The sequence below is a fragment of the Barbus barbus genome, assembly GCF_936440315.1.
Source record: "Barbus barbus genome assembly, chromosome: 48".
In the NCBI taxonomy this organism is placed as follows: Eukaryota; Metazoa; Chordata; class Actinopteri; order Cypriniformes; family Cyprinidae; genus Barbus; species Barbus barbus.
The window spans coordinates 3,394,846-3,411,470 of NC_136726.1; the positions used below are offsets into that span (position 1 = coordinate 3,394,846).

The window sequence follows — 16,625 nt, forward strand, 5'->3', positions numbered from 1 at the left end:
CTGGGAAAGGCACACAGAGGGGGTCCATTCTGAACGTTTGCATAGCTGTCTATGAATATATTAAAACATGCATCAGAGATGATAAGAAAGCACCAGCTACACTCTTTCAGTGGTCATAACTCACCACAGTGATCCGTATGGGACAGGAACAGGAGGTCCTGTATGATCTGGACCATGGTGCCCAGCTGCTTCCCCTCTTGAAGATTCAACCTCACCAGCAGCTTCTTCAGCCTGATCCCTAGCTCCTCTTTATCAGCCATGCTCTTCTGTATCTGACATCAATCAGAAGCTTAAACCCCCTTCTGATACTCACTGACCATCATCATCTGTTTCACAGCGCACGAGCTCTTCTGCCATGTTTATGCAACATGAGTTATGATAGAGTAAAGACTGAAATGACTAGGCTTTGGTTCCCGATTTCATTCTCGGTCATGTTCGCGGATGCGTTATGAATCATATGACTGGAAGAATTCACAAACTTCCTGTTTGAGCACAAAGCAAGCGGAGGAGGATTGAGCGACTGTCAAAGCAAAGGCACCGAGAAAAGCGTGTTGCTGGTAGGTTACAGAAGGACAACGCATTTTAATCTATTCACATGCATATAGGTAAGCATCACGTCTATTGTGCATTTTTAAAACGCGTTAAGTTAGCTGTTGTTACAGTCGATGTGTGCACAGAGGAAGTTGTGCATTTTCATTTTTTTATCAATCAATATTATACAAATCTGAAAATAAACATAAAAGCATTCATCTAAACGTAAAATTTATTTCGCGACCCTTTTAATTTCGATTTTGTTGGAGCCAAGTTAGTAACAGTTACATATATAGCCCGAGATATCGCTGCGTTTATAGTCGATGAAACATTTCACACTGTACGACACACTAAATGAAGCGATTTCGCTAGCTTTTGCTGCACAGAGCCTCTTTTATTTGGGGTTGACTCGAAAAATCGAATTCATTTAATCGAATCGGTTCGTTTAGCGAACCGAATCCCAAAGTGATTCACTGATTCATTGTGCTCAAACGTCTGCCGTGTGCATTTAATCGTGCGTTTATGTGCTAAAATACACTGTATGCCACCACGATATGTTAACATGCATTGTATAGATAATGCAAAACGTCTGATTCACGAACAAAAATCTAATCGGTTCGACTGAGTCATTAACCAGAACCGATTCAAAAGAACAACTGCGCTCGCTAATCACTGCGAATCACACAATAAACTAGTGTTTGTATGATATTTTCGACAAAAAAAAAATCAGATTGATTTTGCGGTACAGTACACGTGTTATAAATAAACCCCTCATAAAGATCTCTAGACATTTAAAGAATTGATTTGTAGATGTTCACTCTTGTGGTTTGAGGTGTGTGCAATGCCAACGTGGTCATACTGGGTTGGGTTACATGGCTTTTGTTAATGTTGATCATGTGATGATCTCAAGGTGTTTCCTTTGTGATTTAGGAGACAATGTGCATAAGCTGCAGAGAATGGAGAAGCTGATTGGAGATGGGAGAGTTGAGGACGAGAGGAGCTTGATAAAGACCCCATCTGATGTCCAGGCCAACAACCAAGATCATGACTCGCCCACATCCACACATCAGATCCGGTCTGCCCAGCACGGCTCTCCATGTTTCGTCTACACCCTGGCTTTTTTCTCGGCTCTGGGTGGATTCCTGTTTGGCTATGATACAGGAGTGGTGTCTGGAGCCATGCTCCTGCTCAAGAGGGAGATGAACCTCAGCCCTCTGTGGCAGGAGCTGCTGGTGTCCATCACTGTTGGTGCCGCGGCTGTTTCTTCCCTGGTTGGAGGGTATCTCAACGGGCTCTACGGCCGGAGGATCTGCATACTGCTCGCCAGCTTCATCTTCTCTGCTGGAGGAATCATCATGAGCGTCGCACAAAACAAAGAGGTTCTTCTGTGTGGGAGGCTTACGGTTGGGCTCGGGATAGGTGAGTTATATATAGAGTAAAGCTGTTTGAATTCAGTTTGTGTGGCTTATCGTTTTTTTTAATGTCCTGTGTGTTTTAGGAATTGCGTCTATGACCGTGCCCGTCTACATCGCTGAGGTGTCCCCTTCTCAACTCCGAGGTCAGCTGGTCACCATTAACACTCTGTTTATCACCGGTGGGCAGTTCATAGCTAGCGTGGTGGACGGGGCCTTTAGCTACCTGCCCCGTGACGGCTGGAGGTGAGTAAAAACTGAAATTTTACCTCTTAAATCTGTCTTTCTAAAAGATTTTACTGTGCTACTGGCATATGTTTGCCACCCACGAGGTCTGAATTGTTTGCACTGAGTGGCCAAGATGCTGCAACCCAATAGAATTTGTAATAAAAAATAATAATAGTAATTAAACAATGATTTAATAAAAATAAATTAAGAATTTAGTTAATTTATTATTAAATAAAATGTATGCAAATAAGTAGTCAATATTAGAAAGGTGTTACGATGTTATTTTTAGCATATCACATTTATTGATATTTTGAATTAGCTTTTATTTTCAGATTTTTTTTATTTAAAATTTTCGTAATTTTGTTTTGTGCTTTTGTCATTTTATGTATTAGTTTTTTTTAGTATATTTTATTATTCTAGGCCCGGTTTCACAGACAGGGCTTAGCCTAAACCAGGATTAGGACATAGTTCAATTAGGACATTTAAGTCATTTTTCTAAACATGCTTAGAAAATACATTACTGATGTGCATCTTGAGACAAAACAAAGGCACTGATATATTTAAGATCAGTCAGAGCAAGTTTATTTCAGTTGAAACGGCTCAGAATTACATTTTAGTCTAGGACTAGGCTTAAGCCTTGTCTGTGAAATCTGGGGATATATTACTTTTTTTTCAAAGCATTTTAATTAAAGTTCTCATCTAATTTATAATTTATCTATTTATATTTTACTTTATTTCGATGAACAAAAACAATTCTAACGGTTTTAGTTTTAGTTAACAATAAAACACTGGTGCTATTACTTTTCAGATTGACTGAGTTAAATATACAGTATATTCAATTATATGTATATAATATGTATATAAAACAACAGAAATTGTCAGAACACATCAGTTACTGCATAATAATGGCAACTACTATATAAATATATTACATACGCACATATCACTTATACCTAAATATGTGTAAAACGTTTATATTAAACTATAGATATGTGACCCTGGACCACAAAACCTGTCATAAGTGTCAGTTTCTTTAAATTGAGATTTATACATCGTCTGAAAACAAGAAAATAGGTATAAAAATAGGACAACAGTTGGCTGAGATTCGATAAAAAATCTAAATATTGAGAAAATCGCCTTTAAAGTTGTCCAAATGAAGTTCTTAGCAATGCATATTACTAATCAAAAATGAAGTTTTGGTGTATATATGGTAGGAAATGTCATCTTCATGGAACATGATCTTTAATATCCTAATGATTTTTTGCATAAAAGAAAAAAAGGTTAATTTTGACCCATACAGTGTATTTTTGGCTATTGCTACAAATATAACTCTGCTACTTAAGACTGCTTTTGTGGTCCAGGGTCACATATTATATACAACAAAAAGTCACATTCAGACATTCTGCAGGAAAAGTAGAGAATGTGAATGTGAGATATAAAAGTGTTTCATAAGAACCTGGTTTTGAAATCATGTTTGTGTTGATGTATAGGTATATGTTGGGTTTGTCAGTTGTTCCTGCTGCGCTGCAGTTCCTGGGGTTCCTCTTCCTCCCGGAGAGTCCTCGCTGGCTCCTGCAGAAAGGAGATACCCAGAATGCTCGGCTGGTGCTCAGTCGAATCCGCGGCGGTGTAAATGTGGATGAAGAGTATGAAAGCATACGGAGCAGCATTGAGGAGGAGAAGATTGATGCTGGAGGTGAGATCATGCAGAAAATATTTGAAATTGTATTTTCTAGGCCAGTGGTTCTCAAACCTGTCCTGGAGTACCCCAGCCCTGCACATTTTGTATGTCTCCCTCATCTATCTAGCTCATTAGTGAAGACGGCAAGACCTGAAGTGGGTGTGTCAGACATAGGGAGACATACATGCAGTGCTGGGGTACTTCATGGAGAGCTTTGAGAACCACTGTTCTAGGCCATAGAGATATCAGATGTAGCTTTGTTTTTGAGTGAATCATTTACATTTATATTCATTTAGCAGATGGTTATCCAAGCAACTTAGAATTGAGAAATGCAATAAAGTGATTCAACCTTGAAAACCAACGTTATTGTTCTTTATAGTACTTTTGATGAACCAGAATCAAAATAATTTTTACAAATCCTAATCAAGTAATCATAAATGGCTAGAAATTAAGTTGTCAAAACTGTGTAATCTCTATGATAATTGAATAAAATGATGATATAATTGTCACTGATTGATTGGTTATCTTCTAGAGGGTCCGGTGTTGTGGCGTATCCTGACGTTCGCTCCAGCACGTCGTGCTCTGATCGTAGGTTGTGGCCTACAGATGTTCCAGCAGCTCTCGGGAATCAACACGGTCATGTAGGTTACTACAGCGCATTTGAGTCCATTTGACTCTCTGGTAATATGACTAAAGACCCGTTCACACCAAGAACAATAGCTTTAACGATAATTATATTCGCAGTTGTCATAATTGTAAGAATTCCAAGATACAAACACATAATTGCAAGAAAAAAGTCCTGCCTAAAAAAAAATACAGAATTACAATGTGAACTCAATTATGAGTTTAGAACTTGCGATTGTGATATATTAACCCACAAATCTGAGAAAAGTCAGAATTATAAGATTAAAAATGGCAAGCTTCCATAGTATACTGCATTCTTATTTCAGAATAGTATGTGAAACAATATGCAACAGTGTAAACTAGTAGTATGCATATCACTGCACACTGCAGGAGTAGCATCAATAGCCATTTTGAACATTACCTAGGACTACAATTACCAATTATATAACAGTAATGTCTATTTTAAGAATGAAATGATCTCTCTGAATGCTGCAGGTACTACAGCGCCACCATACTGCAGATGTCTGGAGTACAGGATGATCAGATGGCCATCTGGCTGGCTGCTGCCACAGCCTTCACCAACTTCCTGTTTACTCTGGTAGGCGTGTGTCTCGTGGAGAGGGTGGGCCGCAGGAAGCTGACCCTGGGCAGCATACTAGGTGAAGATTCAAATACAGCCGTAGACACAGGTCCTTATTAAAGCGTAATTAAAGGTTCATATTTTGGTTTTGGGAGTCCTCAACAACAGGTTGACATGCATGCAAGGTCAAAAAACACTTGTCTTATAAAACACTCATTGTCTTATATTATGCATTTATTTTTACCTGAATTGCTCAACGACTCGCAACCGATTCGTTCAATGATACATTTTTCCAAACCCCTCCTTTGCGTGACGCTAATCTGCGGTGATTGGTCCGAATGGTCGATTGAATTTAAAGCAGTGTTTGTGAGTCCAGTGCTGCCGGGGAAACAGCTATATTTAACGGTCTGTGCGTGCAACAAGTGGGCGGGAATATGCTAATGTTTCATGTTGACCTTACGGCTTGGAATTCGTTTTAAAAACGACTCGTTTCAATGACTTAGAGTCGACTCTTTCTTTTGAGAGACAATGACTTTATACACGGTGCACTTTCAGATTTGAAACTTGCAGATTGTTTACATTCACTTAGAGCTGTGTTACACACTGCATGAAAGATCATTTTCAAAAATCCATAGTAGGGGCACTTTAACAGACTGAAGTATGTACAGTAGTATTGTTATGACGGTGTGCTGTGAATTACTCAGGTACTGCTGTAAGTCTGATGGTTCTCGCTGCGGGTTTCCTGCTCTCGGCTCAGGCCTCTCCACCTGTGACCTTTCACCCCAATGACCCCTCCTTCCACAACTCCACCTGCATTACATATGGGTGAGTTTTGCTTTTGAGAAGACTAGATTGACCTTCGGATTGTACCAGAATAAGGTCTATGCAAATAGGAAAAAAAGTATTTTGAAGATAACTTCAGATTTACAAATATAAAAGTAGTTTGAGAGGTAAAAAGACTCAATTATATCATCTACAATACTTCTGAGAGGGAACATGCCACTGAGTGCTTTCTCATTCTTATGGTAACAACAACTTCTCTGATTGGTGGAGCTCTTTTCAGGATTATGAGTAGTCTAGTTCTTTAGCCGGAATAACACTATTAATCAGTTTTATTAAAAAAATAATAATAAATCACACTTGCTTGTGGCTTTTACAGAAGCTTATATTAGCACTTATAGGGATATTCCACCCAAAAAATGAAAAACAATGTCAAGTTTTATGGTGAGTAAAGGATGACAGAATTTTCATATTGATTTGAACCATCTATTTAATCTTAGAGCTGTGTTTTGGAAGTTTTTTATGCAATCAATTATTAAAATTAATCTCTCTGTGGAAAAAAATGAATAGGATTTTTACTTCAGGAATCTGAAAGGTTGCTCTCCATTAACTCTATAACTGTATTTTGAATGTGCTGCTCGGGTGTGTCTCACTCGTCCTGAAAAGTGAAGCGGCGGGCTCTATGATCGCCCCCTGGTGGCTGGTTGCAGTACAGGTCATAAACCCCGCCCTCTCCATGTAAACGAATAGGACTAGTCAAAATAAAAAAATAAATTACACTTCCAGTACAATTTTCCGAAATATGGTTTTGGTCATTTAAAGGAACACTCCACTTTTTTTGGAAATAGGCTAATTTTCCAAGTCCCCAAGAGTTCAACAGTTGAGTTTTATGCAGCGCCTGAAAGTAGTCCCCAGCTAGGTAACTAGTTATGATATAGCTCGGGACTACCTTCAGGCGCTGCGTAATATCATTGCACCTGCTGCACCCACGGTACAGCAACAAAGTTCCTTGATTATTACGCCGGAATGAGAGTATAGTTCCTAGCCATATCAGACTAGAAAATCGCAACGTTTCATTTTCCGTCAGTCTTAGTACACGATGTAACTACAGAAGAGTCAAGTTTTAAATAGCAAAAATATCGAAACTCTTGGTCATTTTTGAGCGAGATGCTAATGGTCTAATCCGATTCAATGATCTATGCTAAGCTAAGCTAAAAGTGCTATCGCCAGACCCGGAGATCGGCTGAATGGATTCGAAAACCGTAAAACTCAACTGTTTAACTCTTTTTTTAAGTTGGAAAATTACCCTATTTCCAAAAGAAGTGGAGTGTTCCTTTAAGGTAGTTGTTATCACGCTGATATACAGTATGTTCAATTGTTCGTTTTTGTGATAAGTTTGATTTTAGCTAGTAATTTGATGCTCTAAAAAGGGGCGTGTCGTTATGGTGGATTGGGTCTGCGGGAGTTTGATTCCGCGGCTCCGCCTCAGGACACTACTGCGCAGACTCTGGCTCCAAATGATGCCATTTACTCAAGATGGCAGCAGCCACACTGAGATGCATTCGCTTCACTTTTCTATTGTGGAAGGAAGCGGAGACGCGTCGTCCATCTTTTTTTACAGATAATGGTGCCGCTAGCGTGACTGGAGTTTGTTTCTGTCTGTACATTAAAGGTTCTGTGAATCCTGCATGTTGAATCCAGATTGTGGTTTCTGTTATGGTAAGAATGGCACGGCTGTGGTTGAGTCCTCATGCATGCCTGTGGACGCGGCCAGCACTGAAGCAGCTGCAGCGGGCAGGTAATACCTCTACTGTATGCAAGTCTCCGGCCTTGTCAAAAAGAAAGTGTATTTAATTGTACTGCATGTGTGCTTGTGGTGTACTTCAAGTTTTAAAAGTATATTTAAAAAAAACTGAATCATATTAATGAAATTAGTTTGAAGTAGTTCTGAGTTTAAGGTCTGTAAACCCCTCCCTTCCATAAGCCTACTCTGCTCTGATTGGTCAGATGGCCAAATCTGTTGTGATTGGTACAGAGAGGAGTACATGAGCAATAGTGATTGCTACCATTGACAAAGCATGCAGATTTACATAAAACAATAATATAGTGCTCCAATCCGTTCTTAAAATAATGACATAACATTTTAACACAAGTGAATCGTGGCCACAGCTACAGTTTAGCTGCTAAACCATGAACACTAAACAAAACAATAATGGAGGATACGTTAGCCGAGTGCTAACATGACTAACTGATGAAACAATACAGTTTGTAAACCGGAATATGTCTACATTATTATTAAACGAAGTAATTAGAACAACAACAGTCTACATTAATTGACACATTCTTAGGAAATAGTGGGTTCACAGCGAATTATCAGAACTATTTCAGTAAGACGGTAATATCGTGGTTTACCTGGAAACCTAAAGCTGCATTAGGTACATATCATATCAAATATGATGACTTAAGGCGGTTCAGAGTCGACTCTTTCTTTTGAGAGACAATATTTTTATTTACCATGCTTATTTTTTAATTAATAACATTGCAGACTGTTTACATTGAAGGATAGCTATGTTACAAACTGCAAGCTTAAACTAAATGTTAATCTAAAAGTTTAAGTCTTGTCTTGTTGATGTCTTATTGAGGTGTTCCAATGGCACGCAGGAGAGTGCAGGTGTATTCTGGGCCTATAACTACTGCCCAACATCTTACTCCTGGATTGTTCTGCTGGGTCTCATTCTGTATCTGGCCGCCTTTGCTCCAGGTGAGAGTTTTCTCAGTTCATTGGAGCTTAAAGTAGCCGTTAATGATCATAATGCCTGATGACAGTTTGTGTGTTGGAGCAGGTATGGGTCCTATGCCGTGGACGGTGAACTCTGAGATCTATCCGCTGTGGGCTCGGAGCACAGGGAACGCCTGCTCTGCTGGGGTCAACTGGATCTGTAACGTCCTTGTGTCTCTGACCTTCCTCCATGTGGCCCAGTACCTGACATACTACGGTACAACACCTTACACACGCACAACCCTGAACACCGTAACAGTGTTTATGTGCTATACAGATTAGGGTTGGGCGATATGACGATATTATCGTATATCGACAATGTCTTGTAAGTATCGCAATGTCGATGTCAACAGTTAGGTAAAAGACGATTATCGGTTTTATAAAAAAAAAAAAAAAAAAAAAGATCAAAAATTTTACATGACCCCATAGTGACCATACAGGTCTTTTTGCATTCAAGAATGAAATAATTTAGTAGGAGGGTTGGGAATCGAAAAGCTCTTCCAATGTTTGAGATCAGATCAGATGGTGTGTGTGCGCACACACACAAAGTCCACGTTGTAAAGTCCTCGTTGTATTTTGATTAATAAAATAAAAACTATAAAAATTTAAATACAAAAAATGAAATTTAAATGATCCCGCTTCTAAATAAAAAGCAGTTATCTTTATTTCGTTAAAAACGGGCCAAATGAGACCTCTGAACTAGGCTACCAGAAAAGAAAAAAAGCTTAAACGTTTTCGCTCAGAATTAGTTTTTAATCCCTGCATGATTTTTGTCATATTTGATAAATATCAAATAGCCTACGTTATAGCTTGACTACAAGTTTAAAAACAACGCAACAATTGTTATATTCAAGGAAATTAAACTTACCATCATGAAATGTCTACACAGGTGATAATGCCAAAAAGAAAGAGAAACATCAGAAAATAGGCATATTTAATTCACAATATTAAATGAATGAATGAGGCATTTATTAATGACATCAGCATGCATTTATCATTCTTACAATCACTTCCAGAATGTCCCAACTTCAGCATGATGAACTTAAATAACATGGGTAGACGATATTATCGGATATCGCGATATATTTTTTTACGGTGATTATCGATAAGATATTTTTGACATATCGCCCAGCCCTAATACAGATTCCATCACCAGCTAAAATCATGAGGTGGTTGCTATGCAGTTGCTAGGTTGTTCTGGGTAGCTGAGCAGTTGGTAGGGTGTTTGAGTGGTCGCTAGAGGGTTGTTTTACAGTCGACGGTGTTCTAGTTAGGTGGTTCCTATGTTATCATGCAGTTGCTAGGTTGTTCTGGGTAGTTGCTATGCAGTTGATGGGTGTTCAGGTGTTTATTGCATGTTGTTTTGCAGTTGCTAGAGAGTTATGTGGTTGCTAGGGTGTTGTTGTTGGCTTGGTTGCTAAGGTGTTTGGTGTATGTTGCTATGCAGTTTTGTATATTGTCCTGGGTTGTAGCTTGGATGTTTTGTGTGGTTTCCAGGGCATTGCTAGTGTTTCTTGAATGTGTGTTGTTATGTGGTTGCTGGGTTGGTTTTGGTGGTGGCTTGGGTGCTCTCGATGGTTGCTAGAGCATTATTAGTTGTTGCTAAGGTGTTCTTTGTCAGGGAATTTCTGAGGTTAAGATGTTCTGAGTGTTTATAAACCTGTTGTTATAGGCCTACAGCTACTAGGTTGTTCTGAGAGGCTGTGCAGTTGATAGTGTGTTTGGGTGGTTGCCAGAGTGTTGCTGTACAGTTGACGACGTTCTAGTTAGGTGGTTCTTTTTAAGTATGTTATCATGCAGTTGTTAGGTTGTCCTGGGTAGTTGCTAAGCAGTTGATGGGTGTTCAGGTGTTTTCATGTCGCTTTGCAGTTGCTAGGGTGTTGTTGTTGGGTGGTTGCTAATGTGTTAGGTATATGTTGCTATGCAGTTTTTTTTGGTTGCTCTGTGAGTTGTTACTAAGGTGTTTTGAGGGTTTTTGGTGTGCTGTTATGCAGTTTTTAAATTGTTCTGGGTGGTTGCTTGGGCATTCTGTGTGGTTTCCAGGGCATTGTTAGGGTTGCTTGAATGTATGTTGTTATGTGGTTGCTGGGTTGGCTTGGGAGGTTGCTAGAACATTATTTTGTCATTAATAGGGTGTCATGTGTGTTTGTCAGGCACGTTCTAAGGTTATTAAGTTGTTCTGAGTGTTTATAAACTTGTCATGCAGTTGCTAGGTGGTTTTGAGTCATTGCTATTCTGTTGATAATGTGTTCAGCTAGTTGCTTGTTGCTTTGCAGTTTGTTTGGATTTTCTAGGGTGTTCTAGTTGCTCTGTGGTTTCTTGGTTGATCTGAGTGGTTGATAGGGTGTTGCTATGTGGCTGCTACAGTGTTCGGGTTGTTGCTAGAGTTTCTTTGGGGCTCATGTGTTTTAAGTATGTTGTCATTCAGCTGTTAGGTTGTTCTGGGTAGTTGCTACACCACTGACGGTGTTCAAGTGATTGTTTGCATTGCTTTGCAGTTGCTAGGGACTTGCTATGTTGGTGCTTGTTTGTTCTAGTTGAATGGTTTATAAAGTATTCTGAAAGTTTTATGTGCATTGCGATGCAGTTTTTAGAGTTTTTGTTCTAGGTGTAGCATTTGGGTAATTGCTTTGGGGTTGCTAGGGTGTTCTAGGTGGGTAGTTAATTGTTTTTAGCTTGTTGTCATTTAATTCAATTAGGTTGTTTTGAGTAGTTGCTATGCACTTGATGGGGTGGTTGCTAGCATGTTGCTAGGGAGTTTTCTGGCTGAATTGTTACTAAGGTGTTTTGAGTGTTTTTGGTGAGCTGCTATGCAGTTATTAAATAGTTCAGAGTGGTTCCTTGGGTGTTCTGAGAGGTTGATAAGCTGTTGTTTTGGGGTTGCTAGGGTGTTTTAGGTGGTTGTACATTAATTTATAACCATAGCACAAAACAATGCTGTACTCACCAAAGTTTAATACATAAGTTTTGGGGTTTGTTCAAATCACTTACCCTAATTGTAGTAATCAAGCTTCTCTGCAGGGAACACCCCACCCCCCACCACCCCCCTGCTAAAACCAGCCTAAGATTGTTTTAGCTGGACTTCCAGCCTGATCCTAACTGATTTGCAGCTGGTTATAGAGGGTTTTGACCATTTCTTTAGCAGGCCAGGCTGGGAGACAATCTGACCAACCAGCTACTTCCAGCTAAGACCAGCCAACCAGCTTAGGCTGGTTTTGACTTATCAAACACCACAATTTCACAATAATCAGTTAATGAAATAAACAGAATGTGATCTATACTTGTATGGGGACTATTGCTGAAATGTGTTTATTGTAAATGAGATTCTATTTATTTCAGTGTGAATGTCTCCTTTGTCCAGGTGCGTTCTTCCTGTACTCTGGTCTGGCTCTGCTGGGCCTTGTGTTTGTGGTGGGCTGTCTGCCGGAGACCAAGGGTCTGCGTCTGGAGGAGATCGAGTCTCTGTTCGGGAGACAGCTGTGCAGCTGTGGAGCCGGCGGCAGTCAGAGCATTCATTACAGCCGGGTAAAGGGAGGAAACTACCGCTCTGATGAAGATGTTACTGATGATGAATAGACACTGATGAAGATGATTCGTGGTGTGAGGGACGCTGTGGTTTCCATTCCAGAGATTCAACGTTCTAGTTGACTCATGTTTCAAAACCACAATTGTGTCAATTGAACTACTGATGCTTGATGAGCATCAAGATATCATCTGATATTTCTGCGGTGATCGTATTTGGACATGTACAGATTAGTAGTGTTGTAGGCAAATGCGTCGTTTACTTAAGTGAAGGCTGTCTGGATCCATGAAAACAGGAAGTGAGATTGTTATCCGAATAAGTGCTCTGGAGTGTGACCCATGTGCATATACTTTAATAAACTGAGCAGACTTTTGAGCAGACTCTTTCTGAAATTCTGATACTAATCTTTTAATGAATGTTTACACAAAAGTGAAAATGTCGTCATTTACACTCCTTAAAACCTTTTGTTTTTCAACAAATTGAAATAATTTTCTGATTTTAGAAGAGCTTCAATCTACTTCAAGTTGTGTGGAAAACTCATACTGATCTCACATAAGAGATCAAATCAACTTCACTCACACTACTGATTAGTTTTCTCTCTCTCTGCTGCAGTTGCAGTAATGATGACCTTGTATGTGGACTTGAAGATCCATTCAGAATCAAACTGAAGGATCATAGCGGTAGCTTCATTTGTGGTTTGGATTCTCTTCTTTTGTTTAGTCATTTTCTCTGGTATACACTCTAAACATGTTTTTAGACCTAATGATACTGGTATTATGTTATTGGAGTATGTTTTACAAAATATACTCTTTCAGTCTTTCTACTTAAAAATGTTTGTTTAATGCTGTCAAACAATTTATTGAATCCAAAATAAAAGTTTTTGTTTGCATAATATATGTGTGTTCTGTGTATATTTATTATGTGCATATAAATACACACATACAGTATATATTTAGAAAATATTTACATGTCTATATTTATATTTATATAATAAATAATTGCATTTAATATATAAAAATACCGTATTTCTCAGAAATATATACATGCATGTGTGTGTGTATTTATATATATATATATATAATAAATATACACAGAACACATTATGTAAACAAAAACTTTTATTTTGGATTAATCGTTTGTTCTTTTGTATTTATTGAAATTGGTTTCAAACGAATTGTTTCAAATCAAACGTTTCTATACGTTTTATTTTCTTCTGTGTGCATTCATTCTGTTCTCATTTTCGGTAAGTTTTGGTACATGCATCAGATTAGATTGACTTGTTACTTTTGCTTCTCGATATTAAACCGAAAGACACGATACTCAGTCAATCATTGAGGCGGTTTAGCCACATTTTAATATTTAGCTACTGTTCACTCTATGAAGTTGAAGTTGCTGCTGATCAATGCTGTATTTGTAAATTTTCAGATGAATAAATATTTCTGAATGGGTCTTAAGCTGGCTGTGTCTGTCTCTTGCAGAGTTTGGTGGTCTCAGCTCCGTCAGGCTGAAACCTGTTCAGTCCTGTCCTGATCTGACCCTCTTTGACCTCTGTACCCCTCATTTAGCCCAGAGCAGAGCACTCACCCACCAGCCTCTGCGTTTCAATAACTTTACATACGAAATATTGTGGGAACGTCTGAATCATTATTTTCACATCACTGAGAGACTTCCATGCTTTAAGAGTTTTAGTTAATCAATGACTTCATGATGTAATCGAATGACAGAAGGCCATCATATAAAGATTCACTTCAGTTAAATATCACATTTTTTGAATCATTTTTCACAATCTGTTTTATTAGATTTTATCCAATTTGCTTAAAATGACCTACGTTTCACACTAGGCTTGTTTTATGTTTACATTTATACATTTAGCAGGCACTTTTATCCCTTATATTTACTAGATTAGGAAGCGCTGGTTTTGGTTTTCTCACAAACAGCACTGGATCTCAAAGGTGAGGGGAACTGAAGTGTACTGTACGCCGTGTATACTGTACTTCAGTGTGTGTCTCTGCTGTGGTAATGTGAGAGCGAGTAACTGGACACTGCAGTTTGGCAGGAGGTCAAGACACTGGAGCTCCAGGGCTGAACTGTGTCACCTCTGTTAGCAGCACTGTTATGCTCTCACACGCCATTCCAGCTGAAAGTGCTTTGAGTTTGGAATGAAACTGTGACAGATTGAGAACTCGGCCGTTTTTACTACAGTACACTGCCCCAGACCCCCTTACTGTGGAAGGATTTTCCCATCAGCCTGTAAAACATGTGCTTACGGTAATATTTAAATTAGCCAGTGCTATTATTATGGTAATGTGTGAATGCTTTTATCCTTGCTTCGAAAACAGATGTGATGTGGTGAAAATCAAAGCACAACACCACTGCATCAGATACAGCATGAGCACAAAACATATATAATGCTAATAAAATATGGTATTTATATTTTTATTTGGTAACACTTTACTTAATGCTTTTGCATATAATGCATTATAAAAGTAGTTTTAATGCATTAATTATGCATTGTAATGCACCTTATCATTGTATGATTTCATGCATAATTGTATCCACAGTTATGATAAATTATAATACTTATCAATTCATTGCTACAACTTAGTATAATGCATTAAAACACATAACAAACAAACCTTTAAATATTATAATGCCTTATAACTTATGATTATTTATGAAAATATATAATGCATTACAACATAATGCATATATGTGTATATATATATAGAGAGAGAGAGTTATTAAGATAATTTATGTTTGCCTAGCCACTGATAAATGAAAGTAACTTTAAAACAGTTCATAATAATTAGAAATGTGATTATTAATAGATGTCTGTAATTGCAAACTATTGCTAAACTTATTTAATTGTATTACTACTACTGCTATTACTACTTCTTACTTGTCAAACGATTAATCGCATCCAAAATAAACGTTTTTGTTTACATAATATATGTATGTGTACTGTGTATATTTATTAAGTTTATAAATACACACACAGACATTGTATATTTTGAAAACATTTATGTGTATTTACATGTATGTATATATAAACAAAATATGTTGATTAAATACATGCATGTGTGTGTGTGTATTTATAAACATAATAAATACACACAGTACACATACATATATTATGTAAACAAAAACGTTTATTTTGGATGCGATTAATCGTTTGACAGCACTGTTATTTATAATACAATCATTTATTCTGTTCAATAATATTCAACTGTTGATCAAATCATAACAAGAAATTCAGTTACTTGATAAAAATATTAAATATGATTAATAATAATGCCAAATAAAATAATTCGTTCAAAATAAATTGAACTGAAATGACTTAAGCTTACCAGCATCTCTGCAGATATATCCCACAATATGAAGTAATCTGGAAGATCTAGAGCTCTTATAATATCAAGACGAACAGACTGATTTGCATGCGTGCGTGACGTCACCGTCCAGGGGGTCTTGCAGGAGGCGTGGTTTGGTGACGCATTGCGGCTGGGTCTTCATGAAGCGAAGACGCGCTCAGGATCGCTGCACGAGCGAATGATCTCGCGTGATCGCAATGCATCGCTGCTGTAGTGGGTGCATGCTCATGCGTGTATGAGCCGAGCACTGCTGCGCACTTCCAGGATCCATCGATCGATGAAGATCTAATCATGTCAAGCGGACAGGACGAGAGCACAGTGCGCGTGGCGCTCAGGTAGGGCACGAGCTCTAGTGTGCGTTACTGATGCGCTGTCACCTGCTGCAGCCCATTACATTTCACCATAGAATCAATGGAAACAGGGGGAAAATTAGGATTTGTTTCCACTACTACATTATAATAATTATGTGCCAATTGCTAAACCAGTCAATTGAATTTCTTATTACTGTACCACCGTGGTCTCCTAACATCATGTAACAATGGAAAGTTTCCAGCAACAAATAATTTATTTGTCTATGTTGACAATGCTGAACTACAAGATATTTCATGTGTTGTGCATAGTTACGTTGTTGCGTGATTTTGGACCAATGATATTTCTGAGTGGGCGGGGCAAACAGGAGCAATGTCACATATCCACCTTATTTTTCGACAGACCAGTTTGCATGATCAAGCAGTAAAATCCTGCTAAAAATAGCTGGAAGCAGAAGCCAGACATTAAATTTACAAATGACCTCGCCAGCTCTTACGGAAAGATACGGTGAAAAGCTGTCGCGGTCCGAAATCGAATACTTCCCTACTATTAAGTATGCGAAAGTCTGTATGCCAAAATAGTAGTATGTCTGAATTCATAGTTTTCAAAAAACAAACAAACAAAAAAAGAGTTGGCAAAAAGTACTCGGATGACTTCTGGCATATACGCATGGACACTTTACCAAAGCCACTAGAGGGCAAGCCTGCGACCTTTAGCCAAAAAAAGCGTAGCGGCTAATGCTAACGGAAAGGAGATGACGGCTTTTTATTTTTATTTTTTATTTTATAGATGTCACTGGAAGAGAGGCTA

The 16,625-nt window shown here is 38.4% G+C and overlaps 3 protein-coding genes across 5 annotated transcripts in view; 2 read left to right on the forward strand and 1 right to left on the reverse strand.

Moving 5' to 3' along the window:
- Positions 1 to 365, reverse strand: part of LOC306866697 (leucine-rich repeat serine/threonine-protein kinase 2-like) — a 43,037-nt gene extending 42,672 nt beyond the window's left edge. Inside the window, exon 1 of the mRNA XM_079411979.1 lies at positions 125 to 365. Within this exon, the coding sequence (XP_079268105.1) occupies positions 125 to 260 (136 nt within the window). The 5' untranslated portion in view covers positions 261 to 365. The remainder of the gene's footprint in view (positions 1 to 124) is intronic.
- LOC306866672 (proton myo-inositol cotransporter-like) lies at positions 27 to 13,028 on the forward strand. 2 transcript variants are annotated; one of them, XM_079411954.1, is made up of 11 exons: positions 27 to 557; positions 1,462 to 1,950; positions 2,030 to 2,189; positions 3,662 to 3,867; positions 4,385 to 4,493; positions 4,972 to 5,135; positions 5,761 to 5,881; positions 7,509 to 7,634; positions 8,479 to 8,597; positions 8,680 to 8,832; positions 11,977 to 13,028. In XM_079411954.1, exons 2-11 carry the CDS (start codon positions 1,488 to 1,490, stop codon positions 12,189 to 12,191), a joined length of 1,836 nt encoding a protein of 611 aa, XP_079268080.1. In that variant the 5' UTR covers positions 27 to 557; positions 1,462 to 1,487; the 3' UTR covers positions 12,192 to 13,028. The 2 variants fall into 2 exon arrangements, with proteins under 2 accessions (XP_079268080.1, XP_079268079.1); XM_079411953.1 differs by having other exon boundaries at positions 305 to 605.
- Positions 13,029 to 15,629: 2,601 nt separating this feature from the next.
- The window catches only part of LOC306867068 (kinesin-like protein KIF21A), a 50,424-nt gene continuing 49,428 nt past the window's right edge, over positions 15,630 to 16,625 (forward strand). For both annotated transcript variants that reach the window (XM_079412548.1, XM_079412549.1), the window contains exon 1: positions 15,630 to 15,841. In XM_079412548.1, coding sequence (XP_079268674.1) covers positions 15,798 to 15,841 — 44 coding nt within the window. In that variant the 5' untranslated portion in view covers positions 15,630 to 15,797. The remainder of the gene's footprint in view (positions 15,842 to 16,625) is intronic.